The 22,889-nt window shown below is 39.3% G+C and overlaps 1 protein-coding gene across 3 annotated transcripts; it reads right to left on the bottom strand.

Moving 5' to 3' along the window:
* Window positions 1–812: 812 nt before the first annotated feature.
* On the bottom strand, window positions 813–22,030 carry HELLS (helicase, lymphoid specific). 3 transcript variants are annotated; one of them, XM_064662669.1, is made up of 22 exons: window positions 21,909–22,030; window positions 21,694–21,812; window positions 17,976–18,098; window positions 16,632–16,691; window positions 16,026–16,062; window positions 15,868–15,932; window positions 15,340–15,381; window positions 14,372–14,596; window positions 13,616–13,798; window positions 13,217–13,360; window positions 12,427–12,623; window positions 11,657–11,753; window positions 10,555–10,716; window positions 9,893–10,035; window positions 8,585–8,723; window positions 7,081–7,164; window positions 6,858–6,977; window positions 5,805–5,921; window positions 4,812–4,971; window positions 3,237–3,333; window positions 2,954–3,030; window positions 813–1,334 (listed from the first exon to the last, which is right to left on the bottom strand). In XM_064662669.1, the coding sequence occupies exons 1-22, from the start codon at window positions 21,949–21,951 to the stop codon at window positions 1,237–1,239; spliced, it is 2,532 nt and encodes an 843-aa protein (XP_064518739.1). In that variant the 5' UTR covers window positions 21,952–22,030; the 3' UTR covers window positions 813–1,236. The 3 variants fall into 3 exon arrangements, with proteins under 3 accessions (XP_064518739.1, XP_064518738.1, XP_064518740.1); XM_064662668.1 differs by having other exon boundaries at window positions 21,903–22,024; XM_064662670.1 differs by lacking the exons at window positions 813–1,334; window positions 2,954–3,030 and adding an exon at window positions 3,666–3,729 and having other exon boundaries at window positions 3,236–3,333; window positions 21,903–22,028.
* Between the last annotated feature and the right edge of the window lie 859 nt (window positions 22,031–22,889).

The following is a 22,889-nucleotide window of genomic DNA, read 5'->3' on the forward strand; positions in this document are numbered from 1 at the left end:
CAATGAACGACAAAACAGGGCTTTCAGCAGGCAAAGGTCAAAGCCAGCCTACTCATTAACTTAACAGATTTAGCTGTCCCCTCAGAAAGGTATGGCAAAATATCTCTATTACAAAATAACTTTCTCTAAATCAGGCCAACAATTACTCTCTGTGGAGAGCAAATGATCTTGAAGTGAGTGAAAACTATTTTCTGCAGTGTGATAAGGTAAGTGGTATCTATACCTTGGCATAACTAGTACAACTGCAAGTGTGACAGCTCCAGCTGCAATTCCATGACCGTGGCTTCTAATGACACCTGGATGACATTTTCACAAACCAGAGCTGAAAGTTTGAAAGCTGCCTGTTTTCTCCAATACTGTGTTCAGTTCTGGGCCCCTCACAATGGGAAGGACATTGAGGTGCTGGAGTGTGTCCAGAAAAGGGCAAGAAGCTGGTGAAGGGTCTGGAGCACAAGTCTTACAAGGAGTGGCTGAGGGAGCTGGGGGTGTTTAGCCTGGAGAAGGAATACCTCATCACTCTCTACAACTACACGAAAGGAGGTTGTAGCAAGGTGGATGTTGGTCTCTTCTCCCAAGTAACAAATAGGACAAGAGGAGACGGCCTTAAGTTGCACCAGAAAAGGCTGAGATTGCATATTAGGAAAAATTTCTTCACCAAAAGGCAAGTGGTGGATTCAGCAGTACCATGCTAATGGAGGGGTTGGTTTGTTTTTCAAATGTGAGATTAGCTAATGTGCTAAATGAGTAGGAAAGTGTGAATTAATGGACACAAAATAAGCTTTGTTTATTTAAGAAGCCAAAATCCCTAGACCTTTAGAACAAAACAGATATTTATTTAACCAAAATAATTAGCAGAAGTTAAAAACAGAAGCTACACAAATGGCTTAAACAAAGGCGCAAGTTCTCTCCCAAATACAACCAAAATTGACACCATATTTTAAATCAAAACAAATGGTGTTTTAGGACTTCCACAGGAAGATTTTTTTTTTACACAAATCTGCCAGGTTTTACCACTGAGCACAAGAACTAGCTGTAAGTGTGAAATATGCTCATTTTCTTTGTGCGAGTCTACTAAAGCTACAACAAACTATCACCTGCATTATACTCTAGAACATGTTAAAGTTCACTGGAAGAACACAAGGGATTTGAACGAGGCTGTAAAGGAAGTCAGCATCAAGGATCAGGTGTGACATCTCTGGAAGATCTGAAAGACTACACAGAGGCCACATTTGCACATTAAAATACACATTCTCCATTGGACTCTGATGACTCTTCCAGGACTTTGAAGACACCCATTTTTTCCTTTTTCATTTTTTCAGAGGTCTTCATTTGATCTAAGATTAAAACAAACAAAGGTCAACAATAACAAGTGATATAGCAGACACATTTTTTCTTGGGATTTGGCAAACAAATTGATTAAATCATTTTGCTCCTTCATCAACAGTTTGCCACTAAGTTTGTATTTGAAAATATTTTTCAGTTGTATACTTCTAGAAAAAAATTCCAACATCTCTGGCTAAATCTGAACGGAAATAAACAGTTCTAAAAGCTGCCTGAAATGGTCTCATTTTCCAGAGAAAAAAAATCCAGAATGCAGTAAACCTATTTAGTGAAATTACTAGGAGAAACAGAAAAAGTTACAGCCCTGATAAGTAATATTCTTTTCTAAAATTTAAAGACCTGCAACTTGTTTTCCTAGCACTTACCATCACTATTATGCCCTTCCAGTGAATTTAAAGCTAATAAAAAACCATTCATATAAAATTTAATAATTATGGCTTATCAGGGTGGAAGGTGGCATTTCAGTTTCTAAAGCATTAACTGCAGTTAGTGTCAGTAAATATTCAGTACATAATGCTAGACTAATATCTTCGTATTAACATTTTTTGACAACTTTATTATAGTTATTTTGCTTAGTATAGACAAGAAATAAAAAAGCAACCATGATAAATACGATGCACACTAATAACACAAAATAAATGGCACCTTCTTCAACTTGAAAAGAGAAATTAGATTGTTTTGAAGTCTGAACTTGTAAAGATAGAGGTAGACCATATTATATCCATGCACCAAGAATAATTTTCTATATTAGCAGTCAGTTAACTGACATAAGCAGTTTTATAGAACAAGGTCTTAAACTTTTTTCCTAAATTAAATAAAATATAGCAAAAATTTCCTAAGGCAGATTTATTTTATGCAAACTACACACAGCACACTTATTTAAGGCTATAATTTTTACTTCTAAATTCTGTAATGACTGGTTTTTTTTCTGCATCTGTGCATTGGGGATTGTTCTGCTGAAGATGCTGAAGGAAACCAGGCTTACTAAATCTATTAATCTTACAAAAGCATGTTACATCTATGAACTGGACAAGAATTTTTGCTCTCTCAGGAAAGTTAAGGCTTTTTTAATAGTATTTTGGCCTGATCAAGCACGAGAATTTGCAGACAACCTCAAAAAAAAAGTTGTGGTTTGGCTGGGCTTTTTTTTAAATAGTTGATCCACTGACAAGCCACGGGGAAAAGCTTGATTTATTTCCCAAAAAAATGTTAGACTATATTTTGAAATACAATCATATCAAAATAGGTTTTTAAACAAGTTTGCTGAAATAAATCTTTACTAAGAATAATTTCTATTTTGACCAATTAGAGGAACTTTCCTTGAAAGTTGCTTTGCAGAACACTTCCTAATCTATGCTTTTCATTCACAGTGTGCTCAGGGCACACTATGCCTGAATGTGGTTTTCTGGAGTAATTTTAAGTTCTGTTATTTCTTCTTCAGCAAACCATACTGAAAATGTCAGCAAAGGACCAAATATCCTTTTCCACATGAATAACACAGCTGTAGGGAAGTGAAGCTATGGCAGCTTTCTATATACTATATACTATAAAGACTCTTACAAAATATGAATTTACTGTTGAATAAAGAAAACAGATGAAAACTCAGACTTACCAATAAGATCACTTCTATCCAAAAGTAACTCTAGATCTTTATCACTTATTACTTTTTCTTTAGATCCTTTAACCTCCCTGTTGAAGAAGAAATAATCTTTCTTAATACAGATAAAAGCATGTTAGTATTGCATAGTCAGTTTTCCCACATAGCAGAATCCCTAGGACATTCTTTCTACTAAGAAGATCCACATACCACTTCCTAAGACAAGAGAGCTATTGAAAGCTGCCTGAAAGCTACTAGTTACAAACTCATGGTCCAAGAAAACATGAAATCTGCATACCTCTCATAGTCTCTGGATTTCAGTAATTCTATTAATTCCTGAGGGTCCAGGCAGCTCTTTGACTGTGCTAGGCCAGATTTGCCACCTTTAAACTGATCTGTAGAAAGAAGAAATTGTAAGAAAGTACACAGAGACTGGAACAAATAATGTAAATAGTTAAATCAATATTGGATGCATGTATTGAACAAATTACTTTTGCAAATCAGAATTAATGCTATGTTTCATTGCTCTAGCCCTCAGATAAACACACCTTACACTAACAGTCTAACTGGTGAAAAACTCAGATGACATGAAGGTTTACATGCAGGCCTTTCACTTTCTATGATGTGTATGTATTTATATATATAGTATGCAGAAGAACTGATTGAAACACCAATTCAACATGCACACACGCACACACAGAGAAGAAAAGCCTTTAGTTCTACTTACAGTAAAAACATTGTAAATAAAGTTAGATGGTGGATGCTGAGGTTTGTTCCCTTTGTATTGTAAGCTGGTTGAAACAAAGTAAGCAGTATTAACCGCAAGACAGTAAATATGTGAAAGGTCCGTGGTTTGCAGAGACCAGCCCTCAGTTTAATGAAAAAGACAGACATGACAAAATAATACCGTGACACAGGCTGGATTCTTGGAGACTATGCTAGTACCTATTTACAGCAAACCCGGATGTCAGTCCAAATAACCCACATAAAATATTATATACTTCAGTATATGGCAGGAATATACTATTACAGCCCATTCTGCACTCATCTTGCTCATGTGCTCTTGTGTGCTTATCGTGCCACTTCGGTTTTAACTTCAGTTTGGACCGTAATCAAATCATTAAAAAACCCAAACCAAACAAAAAAAACCTTACATTGGTCAATAACATGCCTATAAAAAGTCAGATGGCAGTCTCAGCAGTCATACTAGGACAGCAGTGGCAAAGGCATTACAAAGAAGGCTAATGCTAGGATAAAGTAAGCATCTAACAAAGATTAGCTAACATAATCCAAAACCACAGACAAACCACAGCTTAGGCTTGACAAGCATTGCACCATGCAGTAGGCAGTTAGAGGTGTGGCCTTTTTGCCCCTTTATGCCCTCATGAAAATGCCTTTTTTTCTCCTTAATATGAGAATATAAGAACTATGAGAAGTTTTTAACCTCCTAATATAAGACTAGTTACTGTTCAGAAGCCCACACCAAGTCACAAGAATTGCAATTTTTCAAGAGAGCTTAATGTTTGAAATTGCTACATATGCAGAACTACAGTCCAAATGTCACAGAGTAAGCTGCAGAAGCAAAGCAGAATTCATATAGATTCTATATGAGAAAAATTTATTCTTGAGACACTTCAAACCAATCACATTCTAAAGGCTTTTGAGTATGACCAGCTATATAATCAAGAATCACCACTGCCCATCCATGAAACCAAGGCCTATTGTTCTATTCAGCACTGTTTCATTGTTCAAACAGAACTTGTCTGTTGTGGTTATACCAGACAGGTGCAAACAGGACGCTGAAATTTGTTACAGCTTGAGATTTAAAGAAGCAACACATGTTGACATGACATCATAAGAGAAAGATACTAACTTTTGTGGATTATCAGCTTCTCCAGCTTCCTCTTGGCAGCAGCTCTCTCCACAATCTTCTGGTCAATAGTATTTGCTGTCACAAGACGATAAACAACTACTGGCTTTGTCTGGCCAATTCTGTGACACCTGTCTTGGGCCTGCAAGTCTGACTGGGGGTTCTGAGCAGACAAAGAAACAAGTTAAAAACAATTCAGCTACGCCATTATCCTTTTTTAAAGGGACATATCACAAGCAGCATTTTCAATGGTGAGCTGAGAGTCAGAGCAGAAGCAGTAGGCAGGAGAGACATTGTGTAATAGAACTCTACTTGACTCTTGAATCTTTTGACTCTTAAGCTCATCCATGACAAGCTCTGCTGCTGTAACCGCACAGGGAGAGGAACCCACCAGCTTGGATGCTTCTCCACCCTGTGCTGCAGTTTTCACCACATAGATGTGTTTAATGAGAGATTTAGATTAGAGTTTTAGTTGTAGGTTTGTGGAAATTTTTTTTAGAGTAAGAAAAGTATTTTAAAAGTTTTCAGGCATTTCTAAAGGTGCTTTAGCTCTTCTGAATCTGAACAGTCATGCCAACAGCAGCACTGTCTACTAAAACAAAGTGAAGAGGTCCTCAGTCATTTACTTCCATAGCTCTCTTCTTCCCAGCCTCCAGACATACAGGAGCAGTACAATCCTAGCTAGCTAAAAATCAAAAGAAGGAAATGTATCTGCAACAGAAAAACCCTCCTGCTTTTTGGTAACTCAGAGGCAAACAGGCTAGTTTTAGAAACCAACTTGTAATGTTGTATTCAATAATGCAGGACTTTTCAAATGAGGCTGCATTATCTCACAAAATGTTTGCACACACTACATACTATTATCTTCATGTAACACCTCTTTAAAGTTATAGAAATGGTCTATGTCATAAGGGGTTCATAAATGATTGTCAAAAGCAGCAACAGAGAAAGAATTGTATGACACATATCACTAGGTTTAACAATCTGTCAACATACCCAGTCACTGTCATATATGATAACTGTGTCTGCCGCTGTTAAGTTAATGCCCAGGCCTCCAGCTCTTGTACTCACTAAGAACAGGAAGACTTCAGGGTCAGTGTTAAATTGATGCATCTGGAAGAGAATTCATCCATTAAAAAAAGCAGATGGATCCAACACACCATAGCTTATCTTTTATTTTGAGAGACCTACATTTAAAAAGATAAAATACAGCACAAGCTGTCAGAGCCTTTAAAAAACACTGCATGCACCTGGGACAGGACAAGACCAAGAAGTGAAACTGTGTTTTCTTATCTTATGCTTCCAATCAGTGAGATGTCTAACACATAGAGTGGAGATGACTACAGTGAGGTATGGTCCAAATTACATTCACCTCCACATGATCTACCATCCAGTGATGAGCAAGGTGTCCATCGTCCAAGCTGGCAAAGTCTAAAGACATAGTTACTTCTGGATACAATGAGAGTCTAATGCCAACATGACTGTAACTTTCAGCCACTCTAGTAGAAAACTGAGAGTGTATATAATTTTCAGGACTTTGATCACAGCAGAGAAAAAGAAACCATTATCCCACACCCAGGCTCTCTAAAAGACCCATAACCTCTGGGATCCCCTGGACACCAGCAAATCATGGAACTGAGAAGAGCCTTGCTGAACTTGCAGTACAAAATTCTACCAGCTTAATAAAAGTCATTATAGCTTGCTGACATGTTAGTTAGCCTTTCCTCTTTACAAATCAGGTTTAACAGTAGCAAACTCAGTGTTTAGGGGTTCAGTTTTCCTCAGCCACATCAGTGGCACAGAAAAAAAATGTGGAAACAGAGTATATGAGCACCCACCAGTCCAGGCATACCCCAAGATACTGGTGTGTAGCACACCTAATTGCTTTAGTATTTCTGTGCTGCAGATATCAAAGCAGAAGTAAAGACACTTTTCAACATAGATGTGTTTTGCCTATTAAAGGCTAAATACTGTACAAAATCATGTTCCAGTGTCACAGGGACAAGCAGAATTTGCTAACACTCTTGAAGGGCATGTACACCTACTTACATTTTCTTCTCTCTCCGAGTAGGACATAGAGCCATCCAATCGACTGAATTTGAAGTCTCTCAGATAACAGTAATCCATCAAAATGTCAAGCATCATAGTCATTTGTGAGAACAACAAGACCTAAAAAACCAGAAAGATTCCTCAATACAATTTTCTGTTCATAAGGAGACAAGTGTATCTCCTCCCTCCCCCACCCCCTTCAGCAACAAATCTTTAGCTTTACCTTATGTCCTCTCTTCTTCAGTTCTGGAAGCATTCGGTCCAAGAGTAGAAACTTGCCTGAATTCTTTACTAGATCTTCATCAACCTTGGAACGGGGAAGACAGGATCATATATTAGGAGGGCAGGATACCACAGGCTTCCCCAACTCAGAAGCATCAAAAACAGCTGTCTGAAAGCCTCTCACTGAAACAAACGTGCACCACCTTTTTAACTAAAAGCCTAAGATTGGAAGCAACACTAATTTCAGCAAATGACCTTGAATCAGTTAAATCATGATAAAACTAAATTGAACCCAAAATTGGGCATTCCATATGCCCAAATAATTTAAAAAATAAAACTAATTAGTTTTCATCCCACCTCTAGAAGGAGAAACCCTGGTGTTGTTAATTTTTCCTCATGGAAGAGCACTGATGCTTCTTTCCCTGTTTGTAACTAAGGCACAAGGCTTCCACCTACTGGACACAAGGAGGCACCGCTGAGCAAGTTACTATGCATCAGCCAAGAGTTTTGTTTCCACACTGCGGCCTTAAACTCCTCTTCTGCTCAAGTGTTTGTTGGATCTAATTCTTGCTATGGGCCAAGAGCAGGGATATAGAAACAAACTAAGGTTTGAACCATACAGCAGCTACCTTGAATAATTCTGAATGCATTTGGCTGAGCAGGTACTAACTCCTGCAGATGGTGTCAACTGTCAAAGAGTCTGCATTTTCTACACATTAACTAATTTTCCCTCACCCCCCCAGACTGGGGTATCTGCTTTCTATACACTAACTTTACACTGATAAACTTGGTTGCTCCTGAGTGGAGCTGAACCTGTTATCACAGGTAAATAGGAAAACATGACTACACATGCCCACAAACGTACATTTAGAACGTGCACACAATGCCAGTTGTTCCAAGATTCTTCCAATTTCAATTACTTCATACTTTCCTATATTGCCAACTGTTTTGTGTAGATTAAAGTACCATTTGGCCTTTGTGATATAACTTGGATTCTTCCCCTTTTGAGGAAGAGAAGGGATACTGTATTCTCTAAGCAGACGACTCTGTTGTACTTGGTTCAGTCCTTCAACAACTCACGCTTAGATGTTACCGCTGCACCTCCAGCAGTGTGTACAATTTATGTCATGAACAGTTCACCAAGGGTCAGCATGTTTCAAAAAATAACTCTTGTGAGGAGATCTTGAGGCATACTCTAAAGCACCTGGAGTCAAGGGAACCCAGCTACTGTATTCCATAACTTTCCCACCAGCGGAGGAGCGCTGCCATAGTAAAGGACACTACGGCATAACTGTGCAAGGACTGAATAAGCACAGAGGCTGAATGGGCCTCTGCAAGTGCTGCTGCAGGAAGTTTCAAATAATGATTTAATATACTGCTGGAATTCAACAGGGAGGCATATGCCAAATACATTGAAAAGATCATTCTTTTACTGCCATCAGCTCACAGTCTATTGCTTTTTAATGCCTGAAATAAATTTTCTCTAGTGCTTTCAAAATATGTACCTTGAATTGTTGTGTAGCAGGATCCAACGGATATTCGATGAGATAGGGGTGATTACAACACTTCCTCAGTAACATCATAATATTCTGCAGTTTAAGGTTCACCTCGGAATCCATGGGAATGCTCACTTCTACCACTGGCCTTGAAAACATACATCATCTTATTAGTACTGAAAGTATCATTATGCTACAAATATTTAAAATAAAAAAAAAACCAACAAAATCAAGCAATGGATTCACATGCTGCATCAAATGTCCTCAAAATCCCTCAGAATTAGTAAAGCTATTACCAAACCAAACTTTTTATAGTGCCACACTTGGCAATGAAGGTACAGCAATGTGCCATTGCTGTTTTAAAATACAAAAGGGCAGTCAGTAGTAATTTGCAGAATTTAGCTTGTGCAAGTCACCCAGCACAAAATGGAACAGAACCAAGCCCTCTCCAGAACACATGAAGAGATCTCCTGTGGAGCAACACATAAGATATTCCACAATCAGCTCTCTGCCTATCCCATTTCAGTCACATGTAGACATTGCAGGATTCACAACAAAATACAGCTACTGAGCTCTTCTACATTTAAGTACTGGTCTCTGACATAGATCCATACATACCATAAAACTAATACAAACATATTTAATTGTCTCTTCTTGCAAGCCACACTGGACTACAGTAAAAATCTAGCAAAGTGAATGCATTTCAACCCTAAAGATTAACCTGGTTTTCCTTACACCCAAGGGACTTTCAACCAATTATGAGCCACTAACAGAAGGAAGAAGTGGGGGACACTTGAAGTGATGGCATTTGCCTTCCCAAGTAACTGTTACATGTGATGGGCCCCTGCTCTCCTGAAGATGGCTGAACATCTGCCTGTCCATGGGAAGCAGTGAATTAACTCCTTGTTTTGCTTTGCTTGTGTGAGCAGCTTTTGATTTCCTTGTTAAACGGTCTTTATCTCAAACCACAAGTTTTCCAGCTTTTACTCTTCCGATTCTCTCCCTGATCCCGCTGGTGGAGGAGTGAGTGAGTGAGTGAGTGAGTGAGTGGTTGTGTTGGGCTTGGCTGCTGTCTGGGGTTAAACCACAACATATGTCCTGAAGTTAACTCTAATGAGTCAGTGAGTGATGGTACAACCTAACCATTGTTATCATAGCTCAATGAATACTAGGTAAAATCAAAGAAACAAAGCATAAAGCTTCAAGGATAGTGAACAACTAAACGCATTCTTCTTGATCAATTTCAATAAGCAAAGCTCTGGAAGCAAAGTAAGAGGGAAACAGACAGTATAATAAAGACTCTTTTGGGGCAGGCACCTCTCTTTTTCTACTTCCTCTTGCATTTTGCTGATCAATCTTTCCAAGTCATCAGGTGAGCCATTATGTTCTTCACAATAATCAACCACTTTTCGACTACGGCGTTTTGGTCGGCCTGTAGGACTCAACTCAACTACTTCTTCCTGTGGGAAATGAGAACGTTTCCATCAGCAGCAGTTTGCTTCAGACCCGAAGGCCTGTGCTGACCCAAGAATTCTCAAAGCCAAAAAGAGGTCTCAGTGATGTACATCGTGCAAGACTTACTTAGACTCAGAAGCTTTGAGTATGGCTAAGTAGAAAACGGAGCCCAAATTTTAAACTGTAGATTTTAGATTGTAAATTTTTTAATTGTAGATTTTGAAAGTTTGTTTGATTTTAAAAAGCCACATTAATACCTTTTAAACTGTAACTGTCAATTTTATGAAAACTGTGTTCTTTTCCCCCCTCAATCTACAAGTAATCAAGAACATATTTACACTTATATTGTTTTAGTTCTGTGCCCACAGGCCTATCACAGTAACTGCCAAAATAGATAACAAAAGGATCAGACTAAAAATTTAAGTAAAAAGGGGGTCTAGTTACAAGAGTAATGAATACCAGTGTGGTTTCACCTACAAACTACTAATAGCAAGCACATTTCTAACACCTGTATCAGCAGATACCTCATTATTTCCAAGCAGTTTCCTAATGGTGCGATTTACAATGGCAGTATAGAAAGTTTCTTGCTTCTTTGCCAGCGGTGCATATACCACAACTTCTCGTTTAGGAGGAACCTCCAGAGCAACATCAGATTTCAGTCTTCTCAGTAAGAAAGGTGTCAGAATCTGAAATGGTGAGCAGATGTTACAACTACTCAAAACTCTCAACGTGACTAGTTTAAAAAAAAAAACAAAACCAGACAAGACACAAACAAGCCTACTAATGTAATGCTATTTTGCGCCAATTTAAGGCAAGGGAGTTAATTTGCATATATATTTGATTTTTTAATATGGATGCCTACTCCAAAACTTTCACTCACATGCTGGTAATGACGTGTTGAAACAACACATCCATTGCCATTTTAAAAATCTTGAAGTGTTTAGTAAGGGTGTAGTAGTAACTACATTACAGACCTTTCATATAAATTCCAATAACTGAAAGTAATTTTATTATGAGACAGCTCATTTTGCTTGTTATATTTCCTAAATCAAGTTATTCTGGAAAAGTCTCAAACCTTTAACCAAAATAAATAAATAGTCATCAACAATTATATATAGAAGACACAGTTTAGATCTCTCACTGTCAGCCTTTGACGAGAAAATGATAGGTCTGTAAGCATTTACTTCCACACACCCTCTTAAAAAAAAAAAAAGCTTTGGGTGTTAGCCTGAAGACAGGCACATTATGTAACTAGTTTGTCAAAAGGTATTCTGTTTGACACCTAAAAGTTACATAACTTCTATCAAAGTTATCTTTCAACAAAATACATCCACCAATTAAATCTTTTGACAAACTGAAGCCTGTAAACTGTAATTAAGTATGACTAAAGTCAACTCAATTCCAGAATAAAAATGAGTAATTATCAAAGAGTTATATTGTTTCTTTAGCATTTTTAAGTGCTGTAAATTGAAAAACAAACCACAAGTCTAAGGAAGTCAGAAGTGCCACAACAAAAACCTCAGACCCAAAATTCAGCTCCACAAACAAGATTTTTAAACACTTAATAATAATGGTTAGTGTTAAAAATAAACCGTGAAAAATACAACACAAAGGATAAGTGAAAACCTGATGCAGCATATGCAAGATGTTTTGCTCCCTTTCTTTAGCAATAATATCTTCAGCAGTTTCTGTAATGCTGGTAATATCAAACCAGGACTCAAAGCTATAAAAAGAAAAAAAGGGAAAAAAATTGGTACCTTCGCAGCTATTATTCTTCATTATTTAAGTATACTATTCTTCTCTTATCCTGTGATTTAAGAAAAATAAAGCCCTAATATCCATGATGAATAGAAGGTGTACAGGAGGAATTTCTGAAACACACCTGTCAATTCAGATGCTTGAGGTTGTAAGTGATTTGTAAAAATACTTACATTAAATTGAAATATTCACTGTGATCTATTATATTCAATCTAGTCTGTAACTTTTTCCAAAATTAGTCTAAAGACTGTCTTGGCAGTGTTCTTCCACCTGACCCCTACCACTGCAGAAAAGGACCTGTGGGTCCTGTGTCTGCCAGCCTCACACAGCTTTCTCCAGCACCTCAGGAGAATCTCAAAGCAGCACCAGGCACTTACGGTACGACAAACCTCTCTCACCACAAATGCTCATGTCTTTGCTCAGAGTTGAGCTTCCACTATCATGGAGATGACAATTAATTCCTTCCTTTCTGAAACAACTAAGTGTGAAGCAAGGCACATTTCAAAAAATCACACCAAATTACAACCATACCATAAAACAGCTCTTCACAAGCTGATATAAGTTTAATAATTAAAGAGTCACAATAATGCTCAAACAGAACAAACAAAGATAGTTCCCACTATCAGACTGCAACCTACCTTTTCAAATCATCAAACACATCTGGCAACAGGAAGTTAAGCAATGACCAAAGCTCTGCCAAGTTGTTTTGCAGGGGAGTACCAGTCAACAGGAGTTTATTGTCTGCATTAAAACGTTTCAATTCTCTGATAAGGCGGCAGTTCATATTTTTAATCCTGTGACCTTCATCTACTATCAGGTATTTCCAGTAGCACTGCTACAAAAAGGAAGGGTATTTCAGTAAATTTTAGCTTTACTTCAGTAAATTTTAGCCTTTTTTATTCCATAAAAACAGGGGCCAAATGAATTAAGCAGCAGTAGTAAGACTGATACTGCCTCCTACAAAGATTCTATTTACTGTATTTCACTGTGCCACACTCCTAGAGCTGAGTCCAAACAGTTAATGCCATACATCTGCTTCATGGTGACTGCATTTAGTAAGCTTAGGTGGTTAAAATAAAAGTACAAGAAACTCATCTTGCTGAATGAACCATTTGGATGTTAACCACAATATTTATACACTATAGTTTTTATTCCAAGCCTCCCCAACTACCACCAATAGAAAGGTAATGAAAAGAGCAGGTAAGGCTGTAACTATCTGCTTACTTTTTGGATAATGTTCTGTTTGAAGAACTTCTTAAGCATTAAATTCCAGCACTACTCTACCAAGGAAGCAGAATGCCAGCACACATGCTACAGTATGACACTTATTGTACAGGCAGCGTGAGAGGTTTTTTACTGTATTCAAAAGCAGTGCTGCCAGCGATGAGGCACAACACTGTCCTAGGGCTGCCAGGAGAACTCAGATACCTGCAGGGCATTTCTGTCTCGCATTGCTATTTCAAACGAAGTAATGACCACGGGATGGATCTGGAGTGATCCTTGTCGTCCATGAATTTTACGAACCAGTTTCCGACGCTCCTGCTGAGCTCCATGATAGAGCATCAGTGGAATCTGTAAAAAAGAGGTTACAAGTCAGGCAAACTAAGCTCATTTTAACCTAAAGAGAAGACAGTAGAAATGATGAGATCTCTTACAAGAAGGCTGTAAATACATAGCAAACCACGGCAGTGTGTAGTAACCACAAACACCACAATTAAACCAATGTTCTATACAGAGAAAGTTTCAAGGCAAAGAATTAGAATAAAAATTAAATAATTTGTGCTTTTAAACCTAAGGAAGAAAAAGAAAAGTCTTAATTTCTTTTACCTCTGGAGTAAATCTCTTGAATTCAGACATCCAATTTGGAAGAGTAGACAAAGGACCACATACTAAGAATGGACCAGGGACTCCTCGCTCCACCATCAGGGCTATTGTTGCAATACACTGGATCGTCTTCCCCAACCCCATTTCATCAGCCAAAATGCCATTAATACCATTTTCCCAAAGCATCTGCATATGCAAAAAAACAAAAGTAAGTGCAAAAGAACCAACACACCTTCAGAAAAAACAAAGATCTTTAGGAATGTACTAGCCGTGGAAACTCTCTACTAGGCCCATTTTATATTACAAATGAGGATGATTCCCTCCATTATGAATAAATACAAGCATCTGGTAAACCCCAGATATTCTCATGTAGATGTATGCATTCCAGCACCGTATGCCTGACTATGGTGCAAAAACACAGAACAGTATCAAAGGAAAGTATGTAACTTAGTGTTATACCAAAAGGCACTTCACATTATATTATCCCAGGTTTTACTCATCCCCGGCTCCAAAACATTTACTTAGTTTCCCTCTCTAAAAGACCAAGTTACTGTGCTGATGTTTCAGTTTTTTGTAATCAAGTAGCTTCTGTGGGCATAGCTACCTCACCACAGGAAAAAGGTGCACCTCCTGGCCAACACAGCCACCCGCTCCAGCCACAGTTCTTTGTGCAGACACTGCCCATTCTGACAAGCGACAGAGCAACCTCTCACAAAAGGAAGACACAGAAGTTAAATCTCATCAACAGTTGCTCCTTACCCTTAGCCACTCCATGCCTTCCACTTGGTACCACCTCATTACACCACCAGTAAAAATCTTTGGCTGCTGAAAAGGCACTGGTTGTCCATTATATTTTCGTACTGGATCAAGAGATTGTTTGGCAGTGTGTCGTACAGCTTGACACAATCTATCCTTAATGACACTATTTGAGTCTCCATTTTTCTGCAGGTCTTCTGGATGCAGGTTGTCAGAAGAGCTTTCATCCTATAAAAGGAAGTTCAAGGAACACATGACAAGTGGAATGCACATCAAAGCCCAGCTAAGATACGTTTCCTGAATTTACACCACCCTTAATGTACAGTGGAGTAAGTCAACCCCTGACTCAAAGGCTTCTTTTGAGTATCTGTCAACTCAAGAGCAGACTTTTTAGATTCTTTACTCCTTTAGAACTGAAGAGCAGTGACAGCTACTGAAGCTATTTGGTTTATAATTTTCCACCCATAAAGCAAGCAGACTTAAAACCTTCCTCGTAGCAGGTTAATGCAGCACTTAATGCAGCTATTTCCCTTCTGGAAGTGGGTTCTAAAGAATGTTGGGAAGCAATTCAATTAAGCATGTAGCTTTTGAACTGCAGCAAAAGCAAGAGAGACCTCACTCACTATCTCCACACTTAAATGCTTAAAAATTTCTTAAGGTCTTAAACACCAGCACAAATATTTTTTAGTAAATTCCTATTTCTTTTTTTTTTGTAACTACAGGCATTCTATGAAGTATAAATACATTCAAATTCAGTCTTTTAAAAAATAAATTAGAAGTTTTCACCTTTGATTTCTGAAATAAGTATTTAAGTGCATTCACACCACTTTTTTAAACTTTAATTCAGGACTTCGGTAACTAGCAGAGATGTTTATTTACAGGCAAGTTTAGAGATATGTTATAAAGTGTAAAAAGCCCTCCCTCCCTTTGGGCTTAATGCACTTTAACTGCAATAATATGTGCTGACATACCTGATTTTCCACTTTACTCTTTTTTGCCACTGATAATATTTCCTGGAAACAAAGGGGAAAAAAAAACATGCTTATAGGCTTTTCAACCTTAAAGGCTACTATAATTTGTATTTCATGTGACCTTTTCATTTATTCTGCAATCTGAACATATTTTAAAAGCTTTCCATGCAACACCATTAATCATACAACAGCCTCTAAAACCAGACCACACACCAGAGAATACATCTCAATTACAATGGGTAGCTGAAAATTCAGCTGGCAATGTAGACTCTTCACAGCTTGCCTCCCTAAAGACTTGAAAAAACAAAAGAGCATCCAAATTCTACAGGTGTCAAAACATTGCTTGTTACATGGATCTTTGTTGGAAGAAAGTCATACCTCACAGACAGACTAGAGATGGCTGATGATCTCTGGTAGCAATGTATAAGAAAAAGGATTGCTCTAAAATAGAGATGTCATAGCAATTGCTTGACCCATTAAAAATTGTGCAACAAAAATCCAGACAAGCTATTTATAGTTAAGGCCTACCTCTTTGGACATAATTTCTGAGATGTTATACGTTCCATCTTCCCTCCCTCTCTTCTTTTTTGCACCTATAAAGATAACATTTGAGTTTATATAATGCATCAAATATTAAAGAAACCAAAACCACCAGTATTGAAAAGAGGCAAAACCTAATGCATTACCTGATTTCTCCTCTTTGCCATCAGCGGGGTTTTGACCCTAGAAAATAAACGTAGGAAAAGGTTCATCATCTTATGACTCTCTAACTATCATGACACAGATAAAAAGATGTAATCAGACTCAAACCATTGCCTTTGAAAGCTTCTTGAAACACTCCACTATTAGGCAGTTTTCAAAAATAAAGCAAAAGAAAGGCTCTGCTTATCTTTTTTATTAGTTATTCAGTAACTTGGTTGAATAAGCAATCATTGCTAAAACAAAAAAACTGCTGAAAACAAATTGAAACCATTTTCTCTAATATTAATTAGTCAGAAACCTCCTCTTAAGATGACTGCCATGGTATGCAATTTTTAAGCACTTTTTAAACAATCTTATTTATTATGGTACGTGCTTGCAACAAAGGTGAGTAGAGCCCTTCCCAAATCTTCGTTCGCGAAGCCCAGCCATGATTTATTATGGCTAAAATACATATGGTATATTAGACAGATTCTACAAGTAAAATACTGGCTAATCAAACTTACTTATTTTAGCTACCTCCATCAAAACTAGCATTGTAATTTCTCAGACTTTTAGTCAAAAAGTTGCATAAAATAGCTACCTAATCTTACCTTGGCAGATTTTAACATCATCTCTCTCTTTTTTTCTAACTTCTCTTTCCTCCTCTGTTCCTAAACAAAATAAAAACCACACATGCAATTCTTATCTTTTCATAACACCCACAAGAGTACTATCCATTATAGAAATGATAACAGGTATAGATTACATTGCTAATACTGAGTTCCATGTACTTTATAGACTTTGTTTTTGCAATGGCACTAAAAGTCTCTGCTCTGACACAGTTTAAAATGATAAAGCAAAATTTGGACAAGAAAATACAACTGCTCTGAATTGCTTGTCAGTAAATACTTTAAACATTTAAATACAGTAATTTAGGAAGATTCCAATAAAAATATTCCCAACTGCAAAGTCGTGAAGTTCACATATACTGCAGTTAGTTTTCCATGTATCCAGTTTCCCTTTAAGTTCTACATATTACCACTTGTGTTCATTGCAGAACAGACAGCAATGTAAGTAGCCTAGAATGTCTTTAATGAAGAAGTGCTTTTATGTCTTGAAGAACTTAAGATTCTCATTCCATCTACTATTTCTACTTGCTGAAAGCAAAAGGATCCTGGAGAAAGAGATAAGAGACCTCGGTATTTATCAGATGGAGCAAGACTTAGTACTGAAACACTCACTCTAGAAAGGAAGTTCCTGCAGTCTGTCAATGTCCCTTTTTGGAGAACATTGTCCTCAAACTTTTCCTAAGTTTCTCCCCCTTTCTCATGCATAAATTCTTATAAGTTTGCCCATAAAGGTACAGTTGAGAAAGTCAAGATAAAGCTACATATGAACTCAGCAGCCCATGGATTAATAAAACCACATAAAACTGTTTTATGGAAGCTATTGTTTGAGAACAGCATGGCCTCAGATCACTGTAATTTATAAACTTGTTTGAGGGAGGCCTACATTAGCATATTGAAGGCACACCTCATCCTCAGCTTTCAGTAAATAACACAAACAGGCTACTAAACTTCCTACTTCCCAATTCCTTGCATCTTCTATCCTCCCTTCAGGTCTTCTAGCTCCCTTAAACTTCATTTCTTATTTCAAATACTTGTTTTCCTAGCACTCAGGCCAAATGAAGAATTGTAAAGGCATCAGTTCCACCTTTACTCTGTGACTTGAAAATTATAATTCATGCTCTTCCCAGTCTGATTCATCTATTAACTTATAGAACAAATTTTGAATACAATGTAAAGCACCATTTCATTCCTGTGCAGTAGGGTCCAGTAGATTTTAATGTTACAAATGAAATCCTAAAAGCATTTTACTTTAAACAGTTGGATGGCAAAAAAAACCTAAACAGGCAGCACCTTAAAAATCATCACTGCAGATCAAAATACACCTACCTCTAGTTGCTGCTGTTCCATTTTGGTTAGCAAGAATTTGGAATAAATGTTGCTTTTTTCAAGCAAATGTTGAAGCCTCTTATAGCGCATTTCACTTGATTCCCTGTCCCAAGAAGAGCGAGCCTGCCCAACAAAAAGAGATGTCAAGTATTTATAGATACTTCAGAGTTAATGTTTTTAATATAAATGGTTCTTCAGGATAACTACAATTGTGTCTCACACACACACCCCTTTTTCCCTTCCAGCCATTATACATCTGTGATTCATGGTTGTATGGACTCATATGCAGCTGTGAAGTGCTGCAAAATGAAAGTAACTGAGGGCTGCATTCACTTGCATATGCACCATACAAACACCCCGTGTAGCAGCACATGGAATTCAAGGGCTCAAAGGTGCTTTAAGTCCAATTTATAGATTTAGAGCAAAATGAAATTTAAGTTTATTTGGAGTCTGCAAATTTGTGAGGAAAAAAACCCCACCTGGCAAATTTCAGCACAGCTTCCCAAGTATTAGTTGGGACTCCTCCATGTGCCATTTGCACAAAGTTACAGTTTCTCATTAAGAACAAGATATTCAGATAGCTATGAAACTATCACACTCAGTTTACAGAGCTCAAGACAACTCCCAATGTGAAAACAATAACTTGTGCTCGCTTTGCTTACAAAATCTAGACACACTTTTCAAAGTAACTTCTGCTGAATTAGCAATTTAGAAGTTTGCAAATTACTCTTCAAAACTCAGGTGAAGACTCCCCCAAAAAGTAAAAAAGCATGCACCTTTACAGATTCATCTAACATTGCCTGTTAAATTGAAATATCAAACAAGTCATAGAATCATCTAGTTTGGAACAGACCTAATACCATTAAGTCCAACCATTAACTAGCACTGCCAAGTTCATCATTAAACCATGTCTGTAAGAGCAAAGTCTGTGCACTCTTTGAAGGTGCTTCCAGGGATGGTGGAATCATCACTTCCCCAGGGAGACTGGACCAATGCTGCACCAGCCTTTCAGTGAAGAAATTTTTCAGAATATCCTCTCTAAACCTTCCCTGGCTCAACCTCTTGTCTTACTGCTTGTTTCCAGGGAGAAGAGACCGACCCCCTCATCTGTCTACAGCCTCCTTCAGCTGGTTGTAGAAAGCAAAAAGGTATAAATTAGCATCTCCAAGAGAAACCCCAGAGAGGCAAGATGCAGAGCTTTACATGATGCTTATCTATGCCATCATCTTCAGAAGAAACTGGGGGAAGGGCACACTAAGATAAAGACAAGGGCATCTTCTGAAACCAAATACACAATAGGCAGGGAAATGGGGTATTTCCTGAATAATGAGACAAATTGTGTGACACTGAAAAGGTGGAGCACGATTCTCCCCCCAGAAATCAAATCTTTATTTTCCACAAGTCATTCTAATCAGGTAGTTATCACCTTATTCTTTTATGCGAGAAAGATCTATCTCCACAATTTCTCTGGGGGAAGAGATTGCATTCTTGTGATTCTCCATCCAGTTTTTATTTCCTTCTGCTCTCCCCAGTCCAGGTTTCACCTTCAGATGACAAGTACCTGAGCTCAGAAAGATCAACTCTTGATGGCAATGCAAGAGAGAATATAATTAAAACTAAACTACTCATTTAGCAAATTGCTATTGCTCATTTTTTATTGTAGTGAACACAGCATTCTTCCATTAACTGGTCAAACTGAAAGACTCTTCCCTTGACCAACTGCAAAAATTTCAAGGGGAAAAAAGAAAACTCAAAGATGCACAGCACTGAACTCGTGATATCACACTTTAAGTGAAACCTTCAAGCCTCATGAAAGTGGAGGTTTCTTTCCCTTTGACTGAAAAGGTCAAAAACTTGCCACTCTTTTTCATCACTCTACATTCATACGTATTTGCACAGTGGTATTTTGCCATTAGCCCTCAAAAAGGACTAGGAACTCTTTTGTTGAACCGCTGTACAAATCACCTGGTGGGGGGTTTGCTGAAGTGACAAGCATAAGAAACACAGAAGCTGCCCCCAAAATGCCAGTAAGCCTGAGTTAACTACATGAGTAATTCCCCTTGGTCTGACTGGCCCCAGACTGCACAAAGAAAGATTGACAGAAGCACAAAGGACAATGGAGCAATAACCCTTGCTAGAGGTAAGTTCTGTGGATTCTCAAGAAATGGAGACAACACGAAAAACACCACAGCTCTATCACATTATAGCATTGCTACAGGAGTGGTTGTTGTGAAAGAAATTAAATTCTAAGTCCTTTTCTCAATACTTCCTGTGCAATGAGATAATTTGCTCTACAAGGGTTTCCTCCTCCTTTCCTCCAAGAGAATTGCCTGTAAATTTTTTGTTCCTAGTCTGACCAAGGAATACTTGAAGTTCAGACAGGCTGTATCATCACTTACTGTTTGCAACAAAGAATATCATGACACTTCTGGGAGAATCAGTACTATTTTCTAGCTATAGTATCACAAAATACTGCATTCTATAAACATGTCCTTATAAATTCCAACCTTTTTTGTAGGGAAAAGAGTAATCAAAATTAGTTCCAAGCCTTAAGAGATTGGCATTTTTCATGCCCTTAAAATAATGCTTCAATTTTTAAGACACTGAAAAAAACATATCCACTTCCCTTCTAAAGTATATTGAGTAATAGTACTACTGCCTTGAACTAGAAGATCCTTAAGGTCCCTTCCAAGCCTAACCATTCTATGATCCCTTAGAACACAATTCCCCAAAAGAGCATTTAAGAGAATAGTTCTTTCAAGCTTGTACTCTGATACTGATAATTTTTATCTGCACAGGTCTGGGAGCATCATGCTTTCATATTCTCTCCCCAGAACAGACTGGTTAGTATCCATCAGTGCTTAGCATCAACATATGAAAACATTCACAGCAAGAGAGAAATGAAGCATACACCACTGGCTCTGGGGATGTACCATTTCCCTGAAGCAGTCTGTATTTCCTGTAACACAAGCAAACCGAGGTATGCAAACCAAACATCGTCTCCCAGGATGATCACATGTACATTTTTCCTGGCAGCAATGCCAAGTCAAGAGCAGCTCCTGGACAGTTGCGTGCAGGGAAAGGAAGCAGTGCAGACCAAGAGAGTGATTGGCATAAACCCGATCCTTTCAGCTGGGCTTTGTAAGCTAGGCTACTTCCTCGATGCAGTTCTGCATAAACTATACCTGCTACCGAAAGAAACACATAACCGGGCTTATTTCTGGAAAATATAAATGGAATTTATACAACTGTTCTGGAGAGCTCTGCTCAAGTAACTTGTTTGGTGGGGTCTTTTTAACTAAATAAGGACCACAAGGAGGGAAAGAATGGTTATGTACACATACAGAAACACGAAGAGAAAAAAATTGTCTTTAATGTTTCAGACAGAAATTCAGAAAAATATGAACTTACTACCCTTTCTGAAATCAGCTCACTTTAAAGGCATGATACCTTACATTTTTTGGCTCAGAATAACAAAAGCAAAGAAGCAGTCTTCTCACTGCAAATTTCAATGCGCACAAAACGCAGCAAGCTTCTTGCCGTTAGCCTTTAAAAAACAAAAATAAAAATGAAAGCCTCCAGGGGATGAGAAAAAGGCGCTTGTGCGCCAGTCACCGCCCGGCCTTTGGCAGCCGCTCACGCGTGTTTGTTTTGAAACCCAAGGAGCCGCACGGCCCGCAGGCACCCTGACAAGCCCCGCCGCGCGGGCTGCCCTCACCTTCTCCAGCATCTGCCGCTCCTGCTCCAGCCCCGCTGCCTCCAGCTGCTCCTCTTCCTTCAGCATGGCCGGCGTGATCACCGCCTCTGCCTGCTCCCCCATCTCGGCTCCCAGCGGTTCTGCAACGAGCGCACGGTTACCCTGGGTGACCCCGGGCCGGTCACCCACGGCCCGCCCGGTCACCCGCGGCCCGCCCGGCCGCCCCTCACCCTCACCCTCGCTGCTTCCTCCGCCGGCCTCTCCGTTCCTGGCGGGCATCGCCCCCGCTCCGGCACCGCCGCTCCCGCGCGCGCCGCCTCAGCGCCCGCCTCGCGAGAACAAAAACCGCGCGCTGCACAAGCCGCGCGAGAGGACGCGCCACTCTCGCGATGCCACCCCGCCCCGTCGGGGGCCCGCGCGGGGGCACTGCTGGATCCTGGCACGGGCGGGCACGGCGCGGTGCTCGGGATGCTCCGCTCCCGCCGGACTGCGCTGCCCGGGGACGTGGGGGAGTCACCGTCCCTGGGGGTGCTTGAGGAAAGACTGGACGTGGCACTGAGTGCCGTGGTCTAACTGACGTGGTGGTCTTCGCTCATAGGCTGGACTCGAAGATGTCAGGGCTCTTTTCCAAGCTGTGATCCTGTCCGGCGCCCATCGGCCCCTGGACAGCAGGACACGGCACCGCCTTGGCGGCTCCGTTAGTGCAAGGGCCTGGGCACTTCCTTGGACACTGCTGGCTGTGCCACGAGAGGGCAGCGGAACGCTGGAAACCCGGGTGGGAGCTGCGCTTCCTCAGCCGACGGAAAACTCTCTTTCCCCAAACAGGGACTGCGTTAAAATAAATATTTCCAGTGTTCAGAAAACAAACACTTTTGCTTCACCTAAATAACGCACAAGCTGTCAAAATAACCGGGCTTATCACTTCGAGTGCTGTGCTGGTAATTGTTCGCGCCTGTCAAATGGATCCCTGTTTTAATCCTGCTCCACGCACATGGTGACCAGCGCTCCTGGTTCTAAAAAGAGACCTGGAAAGGGGGAAGGAAGAAGAAACAGAAACACAAATCTGGTAATAACTGAGGTGGATGGCATTCTTCTCATTCCCAAAGCCTGACAGGCCGATTCTGGATGTCATAATATGGTTTATGGCAAAGTGATTCTGCTCTCTAAGGCATAGTTGAGAGGTTAACTGGAGACAGCGCTGCATCCATTTGAGGGAA

The sequence above is a fragment of the Pseudopipra pipra genome, chromosome 8 (genome assembly GCF_036250125.1).
Source record: "Pseudopipra pipra isolate bDixPip1 chromosome 8, bDixPip1.hap1, whole genome shotgun sequence".
Lineage (NCBI taxonomy): Eukaryota > Metazoa > Chordata > Aves > Passeriformes > Pipridae > Pseudopipra > Pseudopipra pipra.

Excerpts from the sequence above, each read along its gene's own strand:
- HELLS (XM_064662668.1), bottom strand. The coding sequence starts at position 21,951 with ATGCCCGCCAGGAACGGAGAGGCCGGCGGAGGAAGCAGCGAGGGTGAG. Across the intron at positions 15,382-15,867 it reads CAGAAATTATGTCCAAAGAG|GAAATATTATCAGTGGCAAA; the intron begins GTAGGCCTTAAC and ends CTTTGTTTCCAG. Across the intron at positions 8,724-9,892 it reads GAGGAAGTAGAAAAAGAGAG|GCCAGTGGTAGAAGTGAGCA; the intron begins GTGCCTGCCCCA and ends TATGTTTTCAAG.